Source organism: Perca flavescens, chromosome 1, assembly GCF_004354835.1.
Source record: "Perca flavescens isolate YP-PL-M2 chromosome 1, PFLA_1.0, whole genome shotgun sequence".
In the NCBI taxonomy this organism is placed as follows: Eukaryota; Metazoa; Chordata; class Actinopteri; order Perciformes; family Percidae; genus Perca; species Perca flavescens.
The window spans coordinates 13981761-14007068 of NC_041331.1; the positions used below are offsets into that span (position 1 = coordinate 13981761).

General features: G+C 41.4%; 1 protein-coding gene across 7 annotated transcripts in view; it reads right to left on the bottom strand.

Moving 5' to 3' along the window:
* Positions 1-25308, bottom strand: part of neo1a (neogenin 1a) — a 186552-nt gene that overhangs the window by 46790 nt on the left and 114454 nt on the right. For all 7 annotated transcript variants that reach the window (XM_028587139.1, XM_028587047.1, XM_028586959.1 and 4 more), the window contains exons 5-7: positions 21370-21506; positions 6738-6892; positions 6427-6547 (exon numbers count right to left, since the gene is read on the bottom strand). In XM_028587139.1, coding sequence (XP_028442940.1) covers positions 6427-6547; positions 6738-6892; positions 21370-21506 — 413 coding nt within the window. The remainder of the gene's footprint in view (positions 1-6426; positions 6548-6737; positions 6893-21369; positions 21507-25308) is intronic.

A 25308-nucleotide genomic window follows, 5' to 3' on the forward strand; every position in this document is an offset into this window, starting at 1 on the left:
CTGCTACAAATGTGTTAGGGGGAATTTTTAAAACATTTCTATTTATTGCTCTGCCTACTTGAACTTGACTGAACCCGTTTCTTTGCCGTTTATTCATGATCTAGTTACATTTTATATTAGATGTATTCACAATGAAGTGACTTTCTTTCCTCAAAACCAGAAAGAGGCGCTACTACAGTATACCACACTGACAGCAGCCCTGGGACAGCAGAGGCCTCCTTTTTCGTATCTCTCTTTATCTTTCTCTTTACTTTCAATTCACCATCAATTCAAGTACTTCTTGAATGATTTGTATCAGAAGAGGACACCATTAAGATGCATTTGTACATAAAAGCCTTCCTGCTGGCATGTCTACACAACAGTGGATCTAGGCTGCTGTGTTCCCGTCTCTTATGTGTATCAGTATACCGTGTGGAAATAATTACTGCTTGTGTTGAAATGATACAATAGGACTTCAATATTCGAGTGCCCGTTTGTGTTGCAAATTTGCTGCAGATAGGAGTTCTGTTCAGAAAATGCAGCTCTCTTTGAGGCTTAGTACAACATTTTGTACATATGGCGGAAGAGTGTGGAGCTTTCTCTGCTTTTTGTAGCTCACGGTGTAGCAGAATTGCTTCTGGCAACCAGGTCCATAACATCTTTCTTTGGCTGGGTTGTGTTCAGTTTATAGTCGTCTTCTTATCTGTATTTTTTATGTTGTGGTTTTTTCTTGCCAATAGTTTTCTTGCTGGTTCATATTTTTTATTTAAGTCAGCTTTTTTTTGGTGCTCCAGACAACTAAAATGTAGCTACCTTCATCCTTCTTATTCTAGGATCTTTTTGTTTATTCATGCCTTTACATAAATATGTATAGATTAATTTTGTCTCACTCGAAAACCATTGTTGCATAATATATGTTATTATACTAACAGTACAGAACCCTACACGTTGCCTCTAATTAATTTGTCTTCACGGGCGAGATTCAACTTCCACTTCATTTGGTTTTATGCGTTGTAAATTAGTGACATCTAAATAAAACTTTTTCTGGATCCTCTCTGAGGCATAATCTTTATTAGGTGTTAACGGTCTTGGCCCAGATCAGAGTGAATGAGAGTCAGCGCTTGTATCTACTTTTGGTTGTTAACGGTAGCGTGAAGTCATCCGCAAATACTGCAGGAGACTCTGTGCCATTTCAGAGGGAGGTCTGGTGCTCAAGCGTCTGCTGTAATTAATTGATTGACTAATGAAGTTACGGTATGTGCGACTCTCTAAATAAGCCTTCCAGTACCCTTCCTGTGCCTGTTGTACTTTGTCAAGCTGCAGCTTTGGGGACAGCACATGTCACGTGTCCGTTTATCGTGCCAGCCCTCCCAATGCCTGCACTCATAAATACACAGAGTGATGGAGGGAGAGGAAAACCAGCAGACACAGTGAGCACTCAGGCAGTGATGAGGCATCTCCATCTCTCAGTGGGGTCTAGTACCTCTGATGGGGGGGGGAGGACAGGACTCATCTGTTTGCTGCCACAGGTCTAAAAGAGGGGAGGAGGGAAAACTAATGGCAGCATGGCTGGATAAAGGGGAAGATAAAGGGAGAAGAGGAGGGATAGAGGTAGAAGGAGGGAAGCAGAGAGAAAGGGAAGGAGAAAGAGATGAAAGAGAGAGAGGGATCGCGGTGGACTGCTTGCCTGTTTAAGCTTGGGATTCAACAAAAGCTTGAATAAATGCATTTGCATCAGAAATAGCGTGTCATCTTTCCTTCTCCATGAAACTACCTGAATAATAGCTCGGAATACCAGCCTACAGGATAAAGGCTCCAACATGTATGCAGCTGTGTTGCACAGCATCAAGCATCGACTGATGTTTTCTTTTTTATTGGGTTATCTTTTACCCAAAGTTTGAAAATAACTAAGTGAAATGCCTCCCTTTCATTCATCTCAATGAAATTGACTTGCAACGGTCGCGGCTAAAGTAGCCTGACAGCTCAGAGCTTGTACACCCAAACAAGCTTTCAGGCTCTCTAGTGAAGTACTTGGCTTGGGCACTAGGAGGCAAAATGTCAACACATTATTCATGTGAGCTGTGGAAATGGAGAGAAGAGGAGAGATGGAGGGACAGACAAACTCAGACAGAGGAGTATTTTCATATCAAAGCCAGCACGGCATATGGAAGGAGCAAAAATAAGTATTAAGATGCAAATGGAAGTGCATCTTTTGAATTTATGCAAACATAAAATAGCAAAAAAAAACATGCACTTAAGGGCATACAGCAAAGTGAGTGCATCCACTTCTCTTTTGTTTGCCAATTTTAAATGCAGATCTGTCTGCAATTTCCATTTTAAGCTTTTAAAGTAGGTGCTCGAATGTTAAAATTGCGGTTATTGACAAGTGGGCATCTAGTAAAAAAATCCTAGGCTCGTACATATGTGGCCCTGGGTTTGTCATTGTTAAAATGAGAATACATGATGCTGAAAAAACATGCAGTGGCTTTTTTTATTCTGGATGTGAAAATGTAAAGTTAACAACGCCAGCTATCCTTAAAACTATTCTTAAAAACGAATATGTCTTTAAGCTCTGCTCTGGATCTTAAAGAACTAGACAAAAAGCAACCTGACTGCAAAAACTGGGCATACATTTTAGTTTGCCACCTTATCAAACTTCAAACACATTCTCGGTCTTTGTACTGTATATGGAAAGATGACAATCGTATAAACAAGTGCTTTGTCTAGGCGTGCACAACTTCAAAGTTGAAAAACGTGACCCATTTCCTCTCCAAGCTGTAATTGCAGCCTACTACAGTATAACGCATCAATGCTCCACATAATCATGTGCCTGGAAAAGGCAGACAATTGTTGCTGCACTACATCTATAGATGACACGTGATGACAATCCCTTAAATAGCATATTCTCTGCAGCTGACGAACCCCCTTCATGATCGTTTTGACAATAACGTCTACATGTCGACAGCAAACGCATAAAACCACCAGCAGGGAATCATCATGATGGCTATTAGTGGTTATATTTATATATTTAGTGTGGAAAGAAAGGGCCAATCTGCTAGGAATTTGATAAAACCTCATATACATTATGCATTTGTTAAATCAAACTTGTTAGTGAGGACATTTCCTGAACATACATATAATTATATGTGAGAAAAGTATTTAGTATTTGTCTTACCATACCAAATGAAATGATTGCTTTCCTTCTCAATGGCAAAATGAGATGACTTACATAAACAAAATACTGTAGTACCACTACACAAACTTCCAGCTCTTCAAAAAGATGACGTCTGAATGTGGCAGTTTTTACAAGGCACTTACTTGGCCTGCAGTACACTGCATAATTAGGTCCACTTTTGGAATTTGTGCTCCTATTTACCCACATCTGTTTGCAACTAGTTGACCCATATTGCACATGGCTGTGGAATGTCCAGGAAAATTGTTTGAGACTGCAATCAACGGTCCTATTTTTGACCTCCACTCTCCCCCCAAAAAATCTGTTTTTCTAGGTTTTAAGATTGCTGAAGCAAAATGAAATGAAAAAAACTTTGAGGAAAAAGCTTTTTTTTCCCTATTCTGCAGAAGTTTGTCCTTGTACTAACCCATTGCCACATACTGTACAGGAGTTCAAAGCCAAAGTTATTGATGCACGGCGCACATATCACTATAAATAACTGTCAAGATGCCGTACTGTACATATGCTAACAGCTGACCTTTTTTCCATTCCAAACACCCCCAAGTGGGAATCATCAGTGGAGCCACGTTTAACTGCAGCTGGCAGTGTCAAGATGCAAAGATTAGGAACACTAATGAATATTAGCCAACGTGCAGCCGCTGAGTGTTTGGACGCAGGTCACCCCCATTGATTTCCCTGTTGGGTGAAGACAACTTTATCCCTGTGGCAAGTCCCTGGCTTATCTCCCCCGCCTGCGAGGCAGCCGACAGACACGCAGGGTGTTTTCTGGCCCCGTTTCAGGATGATTCAAGCCTGGCAGGTGTGAGCGGGATACCTGACTAGGGCACAACACACAGTGGCAGCAATGAGCAGCGCTTTCGGTTTTTGAAAGAGTGGGTTAGGAAGTGGACAAAGATGCCCAGCTGTGACGGGGTAGCCACATAAGAGGAATGTTCAAGCCACCACAATTAACACAAAGCCCAGTGTGTTGGACTATCACAGAGTGCAGGTGGCTGGGAAAGACAAGAAGAGAGAAAGTGTGAGGAAGTGGGGAAAAGGGTGGCAGATGGCTGTAGAATTGGATGTGTACAGGAGGAAAGAGAGAAGAATGCAACAAAAGGAGAGACTCTCAGAAGAGAGATACAACTCTACTAGAACTTAAAAGAGATTATTTCAATCTCACATCACAGAGCCGTACCCACAAAACACTAATAGCTGTAGAAAATGAGCTGATTTTCAAACATGTTCTCATTGATTCACTATTGCACCTCCGAGAGAGGAAATTACCTTGACACAGTGAAGCAAGCATTTGTGGAGATTGCTGCAGTGGATGTCTGTACGAGCACAAAACGTCAATAATGTACAGGAAGAATGAACAGCATCGCTGCGACTTTGTTATTTTCTAGATCTATCATCTGAGACTCGGATGATGACAGGATAGTAAACTGATGAATCAACAGGAGACTTATCTGGTGCTAAGTGTGTTTGGATTAGTAGGACGGTGACAAAGACTGAGGTACACACTCAAAAAAGTAAGAAAAGATTCTTTGTGATGTTTTTGGATTAAACAGAGATTAATTTCTTCAAAGCCCAGCTCAGGGCAAACGGCCAGCTGCCGCAGTAATTTATCCCATTTATCTTCAACTCAAACAAAAACAGGAAAGACTCGGGGCCATGTAAAGTGGCAAAACCCTTATGAATGGTGTCAAACACAAATACACAATGGGCTGCAGGTCATCATTATTTCTGACTTGCTGTCCTCCAATCAGAGGGGGGGTGACACAGCTGGGGGGCCACCGGTTGGACACTGCTATGCTAATCCATTAGCCACCTGCTTCGAGCGAGATCACGCTTGATTAAATTTCGTCTCCTTCAACAAAATGGGAGAGTCTGAGTCCACACTAAAGTAGTGAATGTAATATAGAGAATATACACACAAAAAAAACCTCTGATTTGTGCTGTATTAGGATTGTTCTACCTTCATTCGCCATGTCATGTTATTGTTCCTCCATTTTCCACCTTGTTTCATTTAGATTATGCTTTTCAGTGAAATTGCGTGTTGGTTCTCATTTTAAATGTCCTGTTGTTTTCTTGTTATGTGGAGAGGGTTTTTTTTTCTAGCCCTGTGGGTTAGACTAAGATCATTTTGACGATGCAAATGATCTCACATTTAAGTTGTTCTTACATTTTCTCCAATGATCAGAGGTAATGAAACTAAATTACCTCAAGAACTAGGATGTTAAAATCATTTTCCACATTTGCTTGCATTTTCGGGGGCACTTCTCTACTATTCCCGGGTGTCTGCTTTTGTTGTAATCTGTACTCAGCAGCTCCACACTGGGAATTAGCATTCAACCCTCTCCTTTGGCTTTAAAGGAAAATGTACAACAAGAGAGACTATGCTGCAGCCATCCAGGCGCTCTCACTTTACTAGCACACGAGTTCGTGTTTAGGTACCGCTCGGCCTTTTAAATGTCTAAGGATACCGCATCCAAGCACAGGCGTTGTGCGAGTCAGCTTTCCTGATGTCCTCCTCACAACATTTCTGTAACACTAGATGTGGAATGGGCTGTGTGCAAACCTTAGCATTGTTTGCCCCAGATATAATTCTGTTCCCTCTGAGTCACCTCTGGCTTAACAAGATCCCAGTGGTTTCATTTCACTGTTCACTACACACTCTCACTCTTCACACATTCACAGATGTGCACAGCCTCCAAAAATACAGCTAGGTGTTTATAAATGAGGAAAACTGTATAGAGAGCAGAAGACCCACCGTATTACCAAGCTAGCTCGTGTTTCACAAGCCAATGCTGAAAGCGTATTTTTGCAAAGATCGTTTTTCTTATTGCTTTTTCTAAAAAAAAAACAAAAAAAACATTATACTAGAACTTTCTGAGCTACAGGTATGTAGTATTGTAGTTGGTATTTTAACAAAGATTAAAAAAAAATGATTACTTTATTAGCATTTAACAACTCCAGCTCACATAACTGTGATTCATAGAAGGTAAGAAATAATATAATAACGAGGATCGTTGCGGTGAGACTGCTGTTGATGTTCAAATGGCTGTGAACAGATGCTTGCGTTGACAACCGTAGTGTTTTGGCTGTCTGAGCAAAACTGATCAGACGTGATTCATTTCTGAGCTGCTCCTGGCATTAATTATTGAATCACCGAAGCATTTGATCAATTGTGTGCGTTTTTGTCGTCTTCTCAATTAGGAATCAATTTGATCTTGTTGACTAACACATCTGATTTGTGATGGTGAGTGGCGTACCGTGATCTAAGATGATGAGTTGGGCGCTGGACTGGATGTTGCCTGCGTCGTTTTCTGCCAGGCACTGATAGAAACCCTCGTCGGACTTGACCAGACCCAGAACCTGCAGGTTGTGCTCCTTCTACAGAACAGGAAGGGGGGGGGGAAACAAAGACAAGCAGTTAATAATGTTACAAGTAGAATTTTCAACCAATCTCAAACTCTTCATTGTGACACTATGTTGATTCAAAATCATGCACATACTGATAGTACAATGTCTTCAGTGCAGAAAAGGGAGAACAGTGCCACACTTTAGTGCCTAATTAACTTACAATTATTTTGAAGTAGTCACTGGGGATGACAGCATCTCCATTCTTGACCCATTTGACAGTGGGAGCTGGTGACCCAGAAACCTCACACTCAAAGACGATGTCCATGGACTCATAGGCATAAATGTTGTCTGGCCGCTTGACAAACTGGGGAGGAACTGTGGAATCCAGATCAGAAAAATGAGTCAGGGAGGTTTAAAAATAAAAAATTAAACATTACATATATTGTGAAAGTTCAGAATAACTGCGTAAACAGTTAAAGCAAAGGAGCGCATAAGAGAGGATGATGAAATTCAGCAACCAATTTGTCAAAACTAGCCCGGCACATCAAACTCCAGCACTCTGGTTTCTGCCAGAACATGAACAAGACCAAGTGATGTCATACCTCCCCTTCAACTGCCAAATTGCCAGGAGGGTGGAAGAAACAACAAACAGTATCATCTAACAACAATTTATTCAATTATTTTCTGTATCCTTCACACAACTGAGACCTTTTGGAATATTTGATTTACAAAAAAAAGTTTCAATAACCTTGGTTCTTATTTATTCAAAAACAACAGCTATTTTGGTACCAGTACCGTGTGGTAGTGTGCAACACTAGCTAAGCCAAGCACTTGCAGATCTCCCCTAGTCCTGGTAATGAGGGCCAGAAAGGAGTTATTTGATCTGCTGGGGTGATACAGCACCTCATCAATCTGTTCTGGAACAAGGTCACTGGGAGCGCAGGGCCCAGGCCTCAATCCTCTCTCTATAATTGGACTGAATGTGTATGTGAGGAGAGACAAGAGTAAGACAGACTGTGCATGTGCGTGTCTGCATGTGAAATGCGTATGTGTGTGTGTGTGTGTGTGTGCGCACAAGTACCTTTGCCATCTCTGTGCATTCTCTGATAAGCGGCAACCTCGCTGACCACAGTTTAAATGGCTGTATTGTTAGTGAGTCGCAGTGTGTCAGGCTTCACCAACAGCCTCCTGGGCTCTGTCATTAGCATCTATTTTGCGGCTTTTCGCATGGGCTGATTGGATATTAGTAGCAGTAGGCGGATAGGGTCTTTTTCTGGCTTTATTCCGCAGGTTGTGAGGTCAAGTCCCCCTCAATGCTTGATGTAGCTGTGGCTAATTTACTCGAACATGAAATTGCCAGTTAACAGATTAGCCTTCATTCTGTTGGGACACATTGTTAGTTATAGCAAGAAAATGAAGACAATTTTTTTTTGTTATTAAAACCGCTAAAGAAACACTTCCCAGCATACACATTTCTCCACCAATAATAGCCTCAATGACCCAAAAAAAGCAGTGCAGCGACAGGACACAGTGGGCACTATGACATGTTTGTCTTTTCCTGACCTTAAAATGCACTTTGCCCATCTGTTTGGTATTTTCATGCCCTACACAGAGCACACAGAGAAAAAGTGAGAGGAGAGGAACTCAAAAACTCAATTGAAGTGGCACACAAAGAGAGCCCAATGCCATTCCCACAAAATGCTTTCTATGTATCCGCAGATATGTTTTTAATCTTCAACATGCAGTTTTAAATGCAAAATGTGATAGACTCTTGCGTCACTCAAAGTTATGGCATCAATAGCAGATCAGGCAAACTATAAAAAAAACAGAAACCTAACTGAATGCTACAAATTAACTTCAGTCAAATCAACCACACCATTTTGACATTGTGTGCCCCACATTTTGTAAATGCCTTGCGCTGGTGATGGCTACTGTGCAGTCAAAGCGATCTGTATCTGTTAACTAGGGTATGCAAGTGATACACATGGGTGCTACTGTTAACCGTTCTCATCAAGTGGTCTTGGGAGCTGTACTTATAACCCCACAGGCTCAACTTTTTAATGACAGCAACAAATTCATGCATCACTCAGATTACCAAAATGTATTTACAGGGTGAGGTTTCCTTCAAGTTTGATGCTACAAAATAAATTTAAAAACAAATTGCAGTGTTTCAAACAAAAGCTCACACTATCTTTTTTTATTGAGACTTCTAAATGGCAGAACAAGTCAAACACGAAACAACTGGATAGTGCCACAGAATATTGAAACATCCTTGTCTTGCTTTGCTTAATGAGTGTCTAGACTATTCTGTGAGCTATTGTGGTAAATACTGACAGAGGCAAGGATGGAAATGAGGATGGTGATGCTTGTGGATTGGATCACTGTATGATTGTCAAGACAGCCATCACTCTGCTCTGTGTGTTTTGTGTGTGTGTGTGTGTGTGTGTGTGTGTGTGTGTGTGTGTGTGTGTGTGTGTGTGTGTGTGTGTGTGTGTGTGTGTGTGTGTGAGCGTGCATGCATGCGTGCCGTTGTTCCCTGTAGCGGGATGTGTGAGCTGTGAATAATGTGCGGTGTCCCCAGAATATTTGCCTCTAGTAGCTGTGCAGCAGAGGCAGGTGGAATCCTTGGTTTACTTCAGTGTGTCAGGGACAAGACGTTAACACACCAGTGAGTCAGCGTGCGTGTGTTGAGCCATGTGTGAATATGAATTATTTCAAAAGTGTCTGGATACTTGTTTTGTCTCATTATTACTGGTGCTACCGTATATGCTATAAATAATCGTGTTTGCGTCCTTCCCTGCCGGCAATATGTGCATGGGTAGATTTTATGTTTTGCCGTTTGTAATACAAGTGTGTGTGCGAGTGTGTGTGTACAAGTGCCTGCTAACGCATGAAAACATATGTTTCTGTACGTCCATGCTGTCTCAATCTGTGCACGTTCATTATAGTTCTATGAGCTTTTGCATCACATTGCAATGCCTTTCTGTCCGTATATATATTGTATGTGTGTGTGTGTGTGTGTCTCTCTCTCTCTCTCTCTCTCCCCTCTGTCATTTTTCTCCCTGACTCTTAATCTTCCTATTACTCCCCATTTATCTCTCCATCTTTAGCCTCCCCCTCCCCATCTGAGCAGACATGCACCATTTTCTCTAAATGGAGTTCAGACATTTGGAACCTATTGGACTGAGCAATAGGTTCCTAGAAATGCCTATATATACCAATATTGCTTGGGCAGTGGGGGTGGAGGAAGCTTTCAGGACTTAACAGAGGGTGACTTGTGTGTCAAGGTGTGTGTGAGTGTGTGTGTGTGTGTGTGTGTGTGTGTGTGTGTGTGTGTGTGTGTGTGTGTGGTGTGCATGTCTGATGACCTTCCTTAATTGGCTGTTTACAGCATGAAACATGCATATGCAAATGTTAAGTTAGTCACATTCACAAAAGGATTCAGAGAAGTGCTACCGACGCCAGCTGTTGGTCAACTCAAACAGCACTGAAGTTACTGCGAGAACATCAATCTTCTTTCTCAAAAACAAGTTATTCATGACCACAGCATTGTAGATGGTGGTGGTGTCTTTGACCACTAGTAGTGCAGTAAAGCAATGTTTTGATCAGCAGGCTTCCTGCATTCTCTGGAGTAAAAGCACATGCACTACGATGCACATGAATGCCATGAGCATGAGGGTTGCCAAGATAAACATGCCGACAGCAGAGCAGCGTAACACTGGAAACAATACACTGTAAAAGGTGTATGCAAACAAAAGGAATTCAGGTTTCAACAAAAGGCTTTAGAAATCAGTTTTACTTTAAATTATCATGAAGTCAGAAACGTTCAAAATGTCGGACCATAACGATGTATACAGTGCGTTTTGTTGAAGAACTGTGAATACAATTGTGTGTGTATATAGCCTAATGGTAATTACACATGCATGTTTGGAGCATGTTTGCTTGATTGACAGGTGTCTTAGACTATCACACTCTGCAATGCTTTGGCTGCTCACACATTTCTCATCAACTCTTCCCCCCGGCTGCAGCCCTTAGCCAAATTTGGATTTTCTGGATCCAGTAACTGACAAAGATGGTGACGAGTGATAAATCCAAATTGGACTAAAAATATGTCCCTTCATGAACATATTGAATGACGTCACATACGCCAAGTCCATGTTTTTCTACACTCTACGGTTCACAGACACACAGATGCTCAAGTCTAAAAGATGGAGTGTGTCCAAACAGGCTGACTTGTATTGGAACATAAATATAACTCTCTAATGAAAGAGAAATCCAACCGAGGCAGAAAAACAACAAATGCAGATCTGCAAAAGAGAGAGAAATACAAACATCAAGACAAATATAAAGGAGGGAGAATACCCGAAAGAACTCTAATGTCAGTTCTTTGGGGCTGGTATTATCTCTCTAGCCTGTGGCTTAGTAAAAGAAGCTTTAAGGCAGACTTACATTGACTCTAGTGAACTACTAAAAGAGGGCCACAAAAAGGTCATGTGTGTGTCTCACTGTGAGCTTGTTAAAACAAAACCCCATAGGATTCCTAAAGGGATTGTGGGCAGATTACTGAATATAGATATACTGAGGGGACAAAATCCAGCCTCTCATCTATTGGTACTGGTAGAAAGAGTGAAATATCTAAGAAAAAAGTAGTCATCTATTAAGGCTTAATATAGGATTGTTAAAGCTGAGTGATCCAAATATAAAAGACATTTTCCTACTTTGTTACCTTGGGCGGAGTCCAGTTAGCTTCACACAGTTAAACAACAGCTCTTGGGCAGTCAGGGTTTCCTCTGAGGACAAGCGGAACTCGGACTGCGCTAATTACCCATTCCGCTCGTCCAACGATAACACTTCTACTCTTAATCCTGGCCAAAACAAACAGCATCAGCAGTAAGGCAAGAAAGATGCTTGGTGTTTGCTTTCCTAGTTATTGAGGAGAACATAATGTTCTGTTAGAGGCAAAGTCAGAGAGAGGGAGTTTAATCTTTGGATTGTTTTTTGTCAACTTTCTCTGATGGTTCGAAAATGACTAGAATTGAGTGAAAGCAGAGGCCTGAGATTGTCCATGAAATGCTGAAACAAAGCTCAATCGATGGTTTGGTTACAGCATGTAAGAGTTTGTAGCGTTTCCTCTGCACGGTGCCTTCATTTCAGAGAGTACAGTAAAGCTCTAAAAAAATAATAAATGTGATTATTTTGACTGATCTTGCAAATGCGATATGATTCACAATATTGGAGGGAATGATCATTTTTGCATCATTATTCTCACTTTTATTGAAAAATATACTGAAATTATCATGCCGTGATTTTTTACAAGGATCTGTCCCTAACAAAGATTTTTTTCTAAAGCCTATAAACTATGATTTGCAGGCCAGGACATCACTGCAGCGCCCCAATACTTAGTTCAGAGTGTTATTTTACCATAAAATTGTGATTAATTGTGTAGCCCTGCTTATATATATATATATATATATATATAGTGAGGGAAATAAGTATTTGAACACCCTACTATTTTGCATGTTCTCCCACTTGGAAATCATGGAGGGGTCTGAAATTGTCATCGTAGGTGCATGTCCACTGTGAGAGACATAATCAAAAAAAAAAAAAAAAAAAAATCCAGAAATCACAATGTATGATTTTTTAACTATTTGTATGATACAGCTGCAAATAAGTATTTGAACAACTGAGAAAATCAATGTTAATATTTGGTACAGTAGCCTTTGTTTGCAAGTACAGACGTCAAACGTTTCCTGTAGTTTTTCACCAAGTTTGCACACACTGCAGGAGGGATTTTGGCCCACTCCTCCACACAGATCTTCTCTAGATCAGTCAGGTTTCTGGGCTGTCGCTGAGAAACACGGAGTTTGAGCTACCTCCAAAGATTCTCTATTGGGTTTAGGTCTGGAGACTGGCCAGGCCAGGCCAGAACCTTGATATGCTTCTTACAGAGCCACTCCTTGGTTATCCTGGCTGTGTGCTTCGGCTCATTGTCATGTTGGAAGACCCAGCCTCGACCCATCTTCAATGCTCTAACTGAGGGAAGGAGGTTATTCCCCAAAATCTCGCAATACATGGCCCCGGTCATCCTCTCCTTAATACAGTGCAGTCGCCCTGTCCCATGTGCAGAAAAGCACCCCCAAAGCATGATGCTACCACCCCCATGCTTCACAGTAGGGATGGTGTTCTTGGGATGGTACTCATCATTCTTCTTCCTCCAAACACGGTTAGTGGAATTATGACCAAAAAGTTCTATTTTGGTCTCATCTGACCACATGACTTTCTCCCATGACTCCACTGGATCATCCAAATGGTCATTGGCAAACTTAAGACGGGCCTTGACATGTGCTGGTTTAAGCAGGGGAACCTTCCGTGCCATGCATGATTTAAAACCATGACGTCTTAGTGTATTACCAACAGTAACCTTGGAAACGGTGGTCCCAGCTCTTTTCAGGTCATTGACCAGCTCCCTCCGTGTAGTTCTGGGCTGATTTCTCACCTTTCTTAGGATCATTGAGACCCCACGAGGTGAGACCTTGCATGGAGCCCCAGTCCGAGGGAGATTGACAGTCATGATTGCTCCAACAGTGGACCTTTTTTCACCAAGCTGCTTGGCAATTTCCCCGTAGCCCTTTCCAGTCTTGTGGAGGTGTACAATTTTGTCTCTAGTGTCTTTGGACAGCTCTTTGGTCTTGGCCATGTTAGTAGTTGGATTCTTACTGATTGTATGGGGTGGACAGGTGTCTTTATGCAGCTAACGACCTCAAACAAGTGCATCTAATTTAGGATAATAAATGGAGTGGAGGGGGACATTTTAAAGGCAGACTAACAGGTCTTTGAGGGTCAGAATTCTAGCTGATAGACAGGTGTTCAAATACTTATTTGCAGCTGTATCATAAATAAATAGTTAAAAAATCATACATTTTGATTTCTGGATTATTTTTTTTTAGATTATGTCTCTCACAGTGGACATGCACCTAAGATGACAATTTCAGACCCCTCCATGATTTCCAAGTGGGAGAACTTGCAAAATAGCAAGGTGTTCAAATACTTATTTTCCTCACTGTATATATATATATATATATATATATATATATATATATATATATATATACATACATACACACACACACACACACATATGGATTTAAAATTTCAAAATACAACAATCCCTGTAATAACAGGCATCTTAAAGGACAATTCCAGCTCAAAACGAACCTAGGGGTTAATAACAGATGTGTACCCACTCGATTGCTCTCTGGGACATGTTTTCATGCTAATCGAATGGGTTTGTAGCTTGAAACAAGCTAGCGCGGACCGCTGATTAGCTTACAATGCTAGTATTCGGGGCACAGGGAAAGTAAAAACAAATCGCTAGTTATACCACTAAAAAGGCTCAAAATATCACCAAACTTCAACGGCTCAATGAATCCACTTTACAGTTTGACAGGCTGAGTAATTCCTGTCAGAAGCTGCTGCTGCCCACTGCAGAGGGAGCAGCTTGGGACAAACATAGGTAAGGTACTTTATTTGTCACATACACGTACATGTAGCGAAATTCATTCTCTGCATTTAACCCATCCCTCAAGGGAGCAGTGGGCAGCCAATGACAGCGCCCGGGGACCAACTCCAGATCTGAGCCAGTGCCTTGATCAAGGGCACTGACTGGAGAACCTAGTACATGTTTTTGATGGTGAAACTAACACACAGCAGCTCTGGTTGAACAAAGCACTTGGACTCAATATAAAAACACGGAGACGCACATCATGCAGCTGTGAAATTAGACAGAAACACCTGCCCACACCTCTTTATCTTTATCATTTCAGGACAATGCACATTTGATGAACATGTACAGCAGTACACGTAAAAATGCCAGATTGCAGCCCAGGGGCTAATTTCCATCTGTAGTCCATTAGGCAGGTTGAAGTTACAATTAAAAAGGACAAAAGATATACAGTAGTAACATTTGCTACTCTACTACTCTGGCTGAGAAGACACCCCCTGTGAAAAAGGTGTTGCTTCTTATCAGATTAGTGTTCTTTTAATGGATGGAAAGTTTCTTTTTATTTCGACCAGAATACATCTGCTCTGTGACACTGGAGGGGGGGCAGGAAGATGGCATGCCGAAGTAAAAACAGACCAAAATATCCACTAGATCTTATCAGATTACTAATTCTTCCATGCGTCATTTAAACAACTATTCCTGTCACTAGATGGAAAAAAAATGCTTTGAGAACAGTTCAGGAAAAAAAAAAAATTAATTCTCTCCCACATTTTCAACTGAGATGTTAATAGAAGCCACACATGCTTTGACTTTTGTTAAGTTACAGTCGCAATGTTTTTTCCCGGTGGACCACCGTGAGCAGCCTAAAGTATGTAGATGCGATATAGAGACAATGTCTTACTTTTCTCTCGCAACAAAAGAGTAAAGAAGAAGCTAGAACTGTGAGATGAAATGTAGCATATGTAGCATGTCTATTTTTATACAACAAGGCAAAAACACTCCTCCTGTCTGCGGTTATAAATCCTTAGCCCATAGGAGAGACGTGAAACTTTTAAACAGGGCAGGGATTTCCTGCATGTGAGCACTGTACAGGGAAAGAACAATTAAGTTGATGACATGATAGCATGAGGCCACGATAGACTCGGAGCCCTATTAAACTGGAAACATGCATGTTTGTGGAGAAACTATTTCTGTCCTGCAAACACACACATACAGAGTCCAGGTCTGGGTGGTAACCCTGTCACGCAAGACCAGAATCAAAAGCTGCTGCCTCTTCTGGCCTCGTTCATCCTCTTGCCAGCTCTAATAGAGGGTGAGGTGTCACAGCAAAGTCATACTGAACAGAACAGAGACACACACACAGACACACAATACTAGATGTGATGTGAAAGGAAGGACAAGTTAAATGTGTTATTGAAAAAACTTCTATTTAGAGCCTGACATTCTTCAAAACTACCTGCCCTGAGTTGTATTGTAGTATGAAGAAAAAGCGTAGCCTCACTATAATGCCACATTGTGTTTCCGTTTACACAAATACAGACTCCAGGGCCCTTTATCTCACCGGCACTTAGATTGTATTTAATAAAAAGATTTGGAACATGCTGCTCTGGGATACCTATTTGCTTATTCATGACAGCCGCTGACATTATCTCTTCTGCAACGGTTTGTATATCATTTCAAGAGGTTATCCTGTTTGTTCAGCTGTCGTGTCCATATAAGCTACGCAAACAAACAGCTAACTGCTTTGATAGCATGGAGAATGACTAGTTAAGCCATAAATCCGCCATTGTTTGCTACCAATCTTACTTGTTCGAAAAATACCCCACTGTGTCACCTTTCTGTCCAGACCTTCTCCGGGCTTCCAAAGTCTCTGCCATAATGAAGTGGTAATCAAAGCGGTGTGATCAGTAGGATTCACTGCTGAGGGACTGTAAATGTCTGGGTAGTGTCTGGGAAACCATTTCCTCCCTCTTCCATGTACACTACAGTTAGAGACCACTATAATTCATACTAATCAGATTATTTCAGAGATTTGACTGGATCATACTTTACTAATTCACATACTATGACATACATACAGTATATCTTTTTCAGAACAATCGTTGTATACTACTGTCAATGTGTTGTCACATTTGTTAGGGCACTCTTAATCTATACGTTCAATAACATGAAACTTAGTTTTTGTGTCTAGCAAATAGTAGTTACCAAAGCTTATTGAATGACAATAATGTGGGTAGATGCGTGGCGTGAGCGTGGCGTTGTCTGCCGCTAGCCTCGTCTGTACACATGTATGTTTCCCGTTGATAAACTGCACTCAGGCAGTAGTATACTTCATGTTAAACATAAATATATACTGATTTGATTACAGCAAAGACAACGTCGGCAGTATTGACGGCAAAATAGGATACAGAATGCGTGACACGCACGTCTCGGGCGCGGCTCGAGCCTCGCCTGAGACGTGCGTGTCACGCAGGCAGTGCGCAAGCTCTAACCTGTTAACATGGCAGCCGAAATAAAAACGGACACGCCACGCAGCCAGTGTGTAGCCGGCCTTAAGTCAACTGAAGAGCCACCATAGCAGGTTCAATGTCTGAACAACAGACACATCTGAAAACCGTGCATATGAAGTGAATGCATACAGGTGTACAAAGTATGCGTATAATTGATATTGTGTGGCATCATTATGTTTGCATTGTTGTGTGTTAGTGTGTGTGTGTGTGTGTGTGTGTATATATATATATATATATATATATATATATATATATATATATATATATATATATATATATATATATATATATATATATATGTATGTATGTATGTATGTGTATGCGTTCACACCTGCTGCAGCCCCCATGCATCGCTCCCTCCAGAGATGAGCACCAGCTGCATCACAAACCCCCAAGCTATCTCCAGGCTAAACCTAACGATGTTTCACCGTATCAAATCCCCGGCTGACTCTCTTTCCCTAAGCACAAAACTGTCCAGTGTTTATGGAAAGCCACTGGCCGTAAACACAAATTTTCTCCTCGTTACTGCAGTAAAAGAGGCCCTGTTTTTAGAAGCAGTCAATCATAGGAAACAATTGTTATGACGTTAGTATGGATTCAGACCACACTGATTTGTATGAGGGTCTTTTACCAGCAAAATTACTTCTTTGAGGGAATCAATTGACCTTTCAAGTGTCACTTCTGTTGTCAAGGGAGCAAATCAATGCCACAATCTGGTTGCTTCATGAATCGGGATGAAGCAAATGCAATAAGGCCTGCGAGTCTACAGCATGGGATTGAATCAAACCGTTTTATCGTATGACAATGACCGACTCAACAGTATTCCATGAATGCTGATCAATCCTCTACAGTCATTGTCACATCGGAGGTGGAGGCTGGCAGGGGTCAGGTCAGAGACATGAGGGATTTCAGCGAGAATTCGGTGGACAGACTTGAAGACTGAAAAACCAGTCAAGTCAGATGTCCTCCTGTGACCTGATCCAATTTTCCATTACCGTCTCCTTTAATCACAGTGAGCAAGGGGAAATGATGAAAGGGCGGTGGAGGGGTGATGAAGAGATGAAGGGATTTGGGGAAGAAAGAGATCGAGTCATAGCATGATGTGGCTGCGTGTGAAATGCAATGAAGCCGGGAATGAGCCTCAGGGTGTTCCCCCGCCGACCTAAAGTTATTTCATACCAAATCCTGTTGAGTTGCTTCACCTGGGAAAAGCATACAAGCACACTAGATGTGTTTGTGTTCATGTGTATTTTTCTTAACAACACACAAAGTCTGACAACAGTAATTACAAGGCAATTACTGTGGGTGTGTCTCATATGTGTGAGAACAATTTAACTCACCAATATCTAATGCATAGATGTTAATATTTATGGGCTAGTTGAACACACACACACACACACACACACACACACACACACACATATATATATATATATATATATATATATTTTTAGGACAGATGAAGACATGAAAGGGGAGAGAGAGGGGGGAATGACATGCAGCAAAGGGCCGCAGATCAGAGTCAAACCCGCGGCCGCAGCGTCGAGGAGTAAACCTCTACATATGCGCGCCTGCTCTACCAACTGAGCTAACCCGGCCACATTTAAAATGTATTTAACCAGGAAAACCCTCATTTGAGATTTTAAAAATCGCCTTTACAAAAGTGTCCTGGTTGAGACAGAACGTTAAACACAGTTTCCGACAGACACACAATAACATTTCAGATCACAGCATGAGTATAGCAAAAATAAGACTCCGGTCATCCTAGATCACATATGGACAAATAGCTCAGTCAAAGTATCTACAGTACAACCTGATGTCCAACTCCTTAAATCTATTTTTTAAAACACAAAAAGACCAGCTCCCTTAGACCCATATCAGTCTGCGAATTCCAAGCAGCAGTAACAGCATACCTAAAAGCACATTTTTTCCTATTTCAAGACGGACTTTGGGGACAGATAGCAAAGTAAGTCTTGTGAATATGGCATAATATGGTGAATATAAATGAATAGCGATGAGTCAAAGTTCATGTAAGTGTTCAGAGTTCTGAATATTGATAACTTGTTATGATGATTTCAAGTGCTGGTCATTTGTTACGACAGTGCAGTGTGAATATTAGTAAAGGTATCACTGGTCACACTATACCTGTACATTCTAGTTGTTTTTATAAAGAGGTTATACATTTTTGTATTTTGCACCATGCCATAAATATCCAGCTTATTTATGTATTTATTATGGACCGGTTTTGTACAAATTAAAGCTAAGACTAGTCAGCGTTCACTTGGGAAATAGCAGCTGCTACTTGGGAAAGTGTGATAATTAATACTCCTAAAACAAATATGTCTCAAAACAAATATGTCGAGAATTTTAATTTGCTCATCAACACTGAATGTTGAGTGTTAAATACTACAGCATCAGCAGTCTAGTTTCTTCACAGAACTGACCTAAAATGAGATGCAGCACGAACACCATTTCGACCTGAAGCCCATAAACTGCCAGAAATTTATTTTAAATCATGAACAGGACAAACCTTACAGTATATACACAGACAGGTGTGTACTGTTGCTGTAATGTCACATGATACAAATACAGCTCAAATCGCAATGCTGATTATTTTGTTTACTACTTAATTAATATTTAATACTAAGCAGAGATGCACCGACTCCAGGATTCGGCTTTGGCCGAATATCGGGCTTTTTGACGGGGTTCGGTTTCTGCCTAACCTAAGAATTTTTTCACCACGAACCGAACCCTGCGCTTACACTAGGCGCGCTACGCTGGTCGACGTAATGACGCCGCCGTTGATTACAGGAAGGTGTTTACGTAGGTATACCGTTCAATGCAGTAGGCTGTGAGAAAGTGAAAATGAAACTCCGGAGCAGAAAAAGTGTTGTTTGGCAGTAGGCCTGCACGATTTGGGGGAAAATAGGAATCACGATTTTTTAGCTTAAAATTGATATCACGATTCTCTGCCACGATTTTTTTCTCACAAAGTGTAAGGTTTATTGCACACATGAACCATGACAAAACTAAACAAACTGGCAATACCAAACATAGATTATTTTTTTTGGGGCACCTATAGCACATTGCGCATCACCACAAACCTGTAAACATAAATTAAGTACATACTGGTCATTTAAGTACAGTAGGCTACCAAAAATAGTGACATATAACACAATGAACTAAATATGACCCTGATACAGGCTCTATCTGAACTCCTTGAACATGTCTTCACATAATTAAAACATGTTAATGTCAAATGCTTTCAATAAATTAATTGAAGGAGAAAAAAAAAGAAAGAAAAAAATCGAAGTAATTTAAAAATGTAATTGAGATCACGATTTTCTAACGATTTATCGTGCAGGCCTATTTGGCAGTACTTTGTCAAAAGAAGGTGATTCAAGTCGAGCTTCTTGTTCAAAATGCAATGCCATTTTGTTTCGTGGTGGCAAGGACCCTAAACACTACACAACATGGCCACTGTTAAAACATTTGTGTATGAAACATCCGAAAGAATACGATTTGTGCATGAAGGAATCTCCAGACAGCAGCCAAAATGCAGCATCTTCAGGTACGGCAAAGGAAGGGACAGATGAAAAACTGGTGTTAACTAGACGACCATTACCAGCTTTGCTAGCCCTACACTGAACAAAAAGTGGTAACTATGGTAATTGTCAAAATAGTTTTTCCCACCTATCTTCCTGGCATAATGTTGCCTATTCTTTTTTTTTTTTTTTTTTTTTATAGTTAAAATAAAATGAAAAATACACTGCTGTGCAAGTTGTCTACTTCATTAATGTGTGTTAACTGTGTTAATGGACTGAGGTTGGGAGTAGGATTTGGTATTCAGTTTCGGATTGGGCAGAATCTTAACCAGTGGATTCGGTATTTGGCCGAACCCCAAAAATCTGGATTCGGTGCATCCCTAATACTAAGTGTGATTAGTGTAAATGTTTGGACAAACATTTAAGAAAACACACTGTATGGTGCTTCATTTGCAGAGGTAAACTGTATGTGTCTTCTCACTATGTTGTCTGCTATCTTAAAAAAAAAAGCTACTCTTTCAGTCTGTACTTATTCTAGTAGTTGTCTTTCTCCTGCCAGCACCATTTGCAGCTCAAATCTTTCTGTTGTTCCTGTGTGGGGTGGAGTGACCGTATGTGAAACGGCAGATATAAACAGGTACTAAGACTCCATATGCTGCCTACTTCTGCTATATACATCGCTCACTGTCAAAGCTGCCTCAATATCTCCAAAGACATATCCTTTTTCATAGTGTGCAGGACATCTCAACATGGCTGAGTTACCTGCTTGTGCACCTCTACATAGTTTGCATGCAAGACACACACACACACACACACACACACACACACACACACACACACACACACACACACACACACACACACACACACACACACACACACACACACACACACACACACACACACACACTTTCATTTCAAACTAAATTGTCAGTTGCTTTGTTTCAGGTCTGGGATATGCATCCTCAGGGCATTTAATAAGCTCATTCCCAAACATAATGTGATAAAATGAGACTGTTTTCAGCTCTCCACCACTGCACTCTCCTTAGTAACTAACTAATGCATCCTTACTTGCCACTGCTCTTCAAAAACCTCCAATCTATGCCTCAGTTTTAGCCTGTACGATTACTTTGTTCCTAATTTACTCCAAAAAATAAAGCCATGAGTATGTTCTAAGATTGGCTGACTTGTAACTATGTAACCTGATTTATTTTTGATCCGTGCTTCTGGCGGTGTAATGATTTTGTGCCTCTGGTCGTACAACAGAAGGCCGACAATGTGGGTTGCTGAGGGTACCTTGTATGGTGAGTTGGGCCTGGGCTTCAATGGTTCCATTGGTATTTTCGGCCATGCAGGTGTAGATGCCGGCATCCTCCTCTGTGAGATTAGATATCTGGACACTGCCTCCTCCCAGCACCTCCACACGGCCCTCACTGGAGACAGAGAGATACAAAGTTGTGGGGAAGGAAGAAAGATAAAATGATTTAGGTGTGACTGTGACCAAGTCTCCTGACCTGTTCCTTTTTAAATAGCATGAATGACCTTTGGGGATTTGCTACATGTAACACTGTCAGCATCACATGCAGGAGACCTCAGGCCTCAACAGTTTTTGGAACCAGACTTATGTAAAAAGTAATTACAGCCCATTTCCATGAAGCATAATTCCTTCCCACTCATTCAGTTCACTGAGTGGTAAATGTTGCAGCCTCTGGAGCTCCATGTTCACCTACTAGCCTCAGGTTGACTCCATCATCTGTCACCTTTTACCAACTCTGAATAAATAAAAGATGCTAAAATCTGAGTCAACTGCCCTGAAAAGGGCCATCTACAATTCTTCTGGACTGCTTGAGAACTCAGAAATCTTGTGGCATTAATAGTTTAAAAGAGTACATGTACCAAGGCTAACTGAAGTAACAGCTGGGGCTTGTAGTTTGTACAGTGTCACCGCCGCGGCTGTTACATCGCCATAACAAATGTTTTCGTTCTCTTTCATCAGCTGTAAATGCACTGGGGGTGACGTGCATCTACAAAATCTAAATACAACGATCTGACAACAAGAACTGTGGTTTCTTTCCATCAAGTATTGACAGAGGTGATGTGTATCCACTAGGGGTGTGATGAGATCTCCTTGTACGAGATCTCGCGAGATTAAAACGTGACGAGATTTCTCGTCGAGGTGAAAAGTTTACATATTGTGTTCGTCTTGTCTGTCACTCTTTCGCCGTTTATTATTTCCACAGGAAAACCAAAATGTTGCCACACAAATGATTTAAAAGTGGCAGGGGGATCTTCAATAGTAATTCCACGCTCCATCACGCTGACATCACATCGCCTCACGAGACAACTTTTCACCTCGGCGATAAATCTTGTCTCGTCTCGTGGAGTAAGCGTCTCGTCACACCCCTAGTATCCACACCAAAATGTTCATACGATGAAGGTTTACAACCTCATCGTTTTGAGTATTTTCCTTCTCTCATACAGGCTCTACGTACTATTCACTCTGTGTTATGCTCAAATTTCATAATATATATTTTGTCCTTAGGTTACATCATTCATAAAAAAAATCTTGTATCTTGTGTCCTGTATAAAAGATATATTTACATACTGAAATACACAGTGGCAGGAGATAGAACTAGCTCACTGAAAACTGGATAACAGTTGTTTGATTCATGTATTGACTCATTTCAGACTGGGCAACCTAAAATATTTATCATTATAAACTATTTGTGCCTAATCCAAAAATATAACCACACAAATATTTGTATAGCCTCTTTTTGAACCAATGACCATCCTCCATTTTAAAACGGTCCCAACTTTGATTTTCCCAATAGGCCCAGGGGGAAGCAGTCTGCGGCCAAGCTCTGGCTTGATTCAACAACCGCTGGAGCAATAGAGTAGGAGGAGGCTGAGAGGACAGAAAACAGAAATCAATAGCTTACAGAGAGAACTCTGCGTTTAGAAAGAGAGAAACATCGAGGCAGGGGAGACAAGTAGGAGCAGCGGGACCGGCTGAGGAAGATAACAAATCAAAAAGGGACCACAGCAAGTAAGATGCAACCGAGGAACGCAAGATCAGTGCATAATGGTTTTTGCACAGAGTGAGGATACATGCAGAGCTAAAGAGGGCACTGAGGAGTGGCCGGGTTAGCTCAGTTGGTGGAGCAGGCGCACATACGTAGAGGTTTACTCCGCCTAAAATGCCCCAAAAAATAATCTTAAAAATAAAGAGTGCACTGAGGAAAACACTATGCTGCGAGTTGATTTAGTTTTAAATTAGTCTATATCCTTCATAGTTCCACTTGGAAGGAAATTCCGCCGGATGGCATTTCTTTAAACCAATCACAATTGCCTTGGGTGGCGCTAAGAGCCGGACGGATCAACCATGCCTCTCAGAACAGCCTCGGGAAGGAACTTGTTTTGGTGGAACACGTGTACGTTGTTTTAGTCGTGCAACAGAAAACTCAGATTGGACAGATAGTCTAGTTAGCTGTGTGGATTTCCCCTGCAGAGATCTGAGGAGCAGTTATCCATAGTCCTCAGAAATCCACCGGAGTTTAGAACGCCAACACAAAGAAAGCGGAAGGTAACGGACATCCGGCCCAAAATGAGGGACATCCGGTGGAACAATCCCGTAAATGAAACGTCCTCGATATAGACTATCCTATTTTTATAACAACTCTGATCTATGTAGGACCTGCTGTCTGACCCAGGCCAGCAGCAGGTTTATGGGGTCCGATCAAAAGAGCGATGTTGACCCGTTCAGACCGACAGTAAAACACACAGATGACTATGTCAGTCTAAAAGTGTGCTATCAAACACACTGAGCCAATTCTGACAGCAGTAGATTGTATAATAAAGGAACCGTACACAAAAAATATGATGCTCAGCAGGGCGGCTGACAGAGAATGCCCTGGGTCTTCAAGATGGGGGGGAAAAATTGGTAACCTAAGTAGGCAGCTGTCTTTTTGGTTCTGAGACCACAGAACATAACACAGAACCACTAGAAATGCCAAATGGCTTTCTGTACTTGACTACTTCTCTGTGCACATTAGAGAGTATGGCTGATTCTGCTGAGAGGCTCTGTATGACAAATCCCTGCTGAATGAGAAATTCCTCTGAAAGAGTTGGCTGTGCCAGGCATTCCTGCAGTCAGCCTCACCAGGACAACTATTCAGACTCTTGGCCTTTAGTGCCGCATGCACCATTAGGGGCATTGACAGCTTTCTCTTGTACTTGAAAGAGGAACACACAGCACGTATCAAACCACCAGGCAATTTCTCATTCTCATTCAAGTCAATCTTACTGCAGCAGCTAAAGTGCTCTGTGGAACAAAGAATGTTTTACTGTTTATAGACCATGAGGGAGGGAGACAAAGTAAATTGGCTTGAGCCAAATGGGCTAAAAGATACCTTGCGCTATTGTGAAGGATCACTTGTAGTCATTTAAATAAAGACAAGGTGCCTGCTGTAAGGATATGAAGGATATCGTGTGCATTAGCTGCAGGTCCTTGGCGAGAGATGCTGGTAAAATGAGGCTCTAATTAAAACTACATTATCTGGATTCACCTGCAGAGAGCTGTTAAAATTAGCTCACCGCTGCCACTTCATTTCGTTACAAAAAGCAGACGCACACGTGCGTGCACTCGTACAGCACAAGCAGCGTGAAGATAACAGGGATGAGGTGCGTTGATGCTAATTGGCTACTTGCTCTCCCGTTCAGGTTTGGTGTCAGCGTTTTTACTAATCCCACTTCCAGCAGCTACGACTTTCCACACTGCTTCCGTTGTGGTGTGCATAAAAAGGACACAATGTTGTTGTATCTCATTACAAACACCCAGTCAAATATAGTTTACCTTTCAAAAAAAAAAAAAAAAAAAAAAAAAAAGTCTAGATATTGACTTTCCTTGTTGTAACACCTAAAAGATTGTCTTTCAGTTACAAGATGTTGGAAAGAATAACATCCTCCTTCTTCTGAAGCTCTCTCTAGTGTGTAGCAGGGTACAGGAGAGGTGTTGAGAATGTCCTGTCAACATTTAGATGCCTCTAACACAATCGTGTCCCCTCTTATGCCATTCAGCTTTGAAGGCGGTGGCAGCCACGGAGACTTCAGAGAAGGGCTTTGGGGTGGAAGAACACATTTGGTATGTGTGAGTGGTGACTCAGCCTTCCGTAACACAGAGTGGCAGCAAGGTCAGCATACCTGGGCGAGGGGAAGCTGCAGATCACTAAAGAAGTG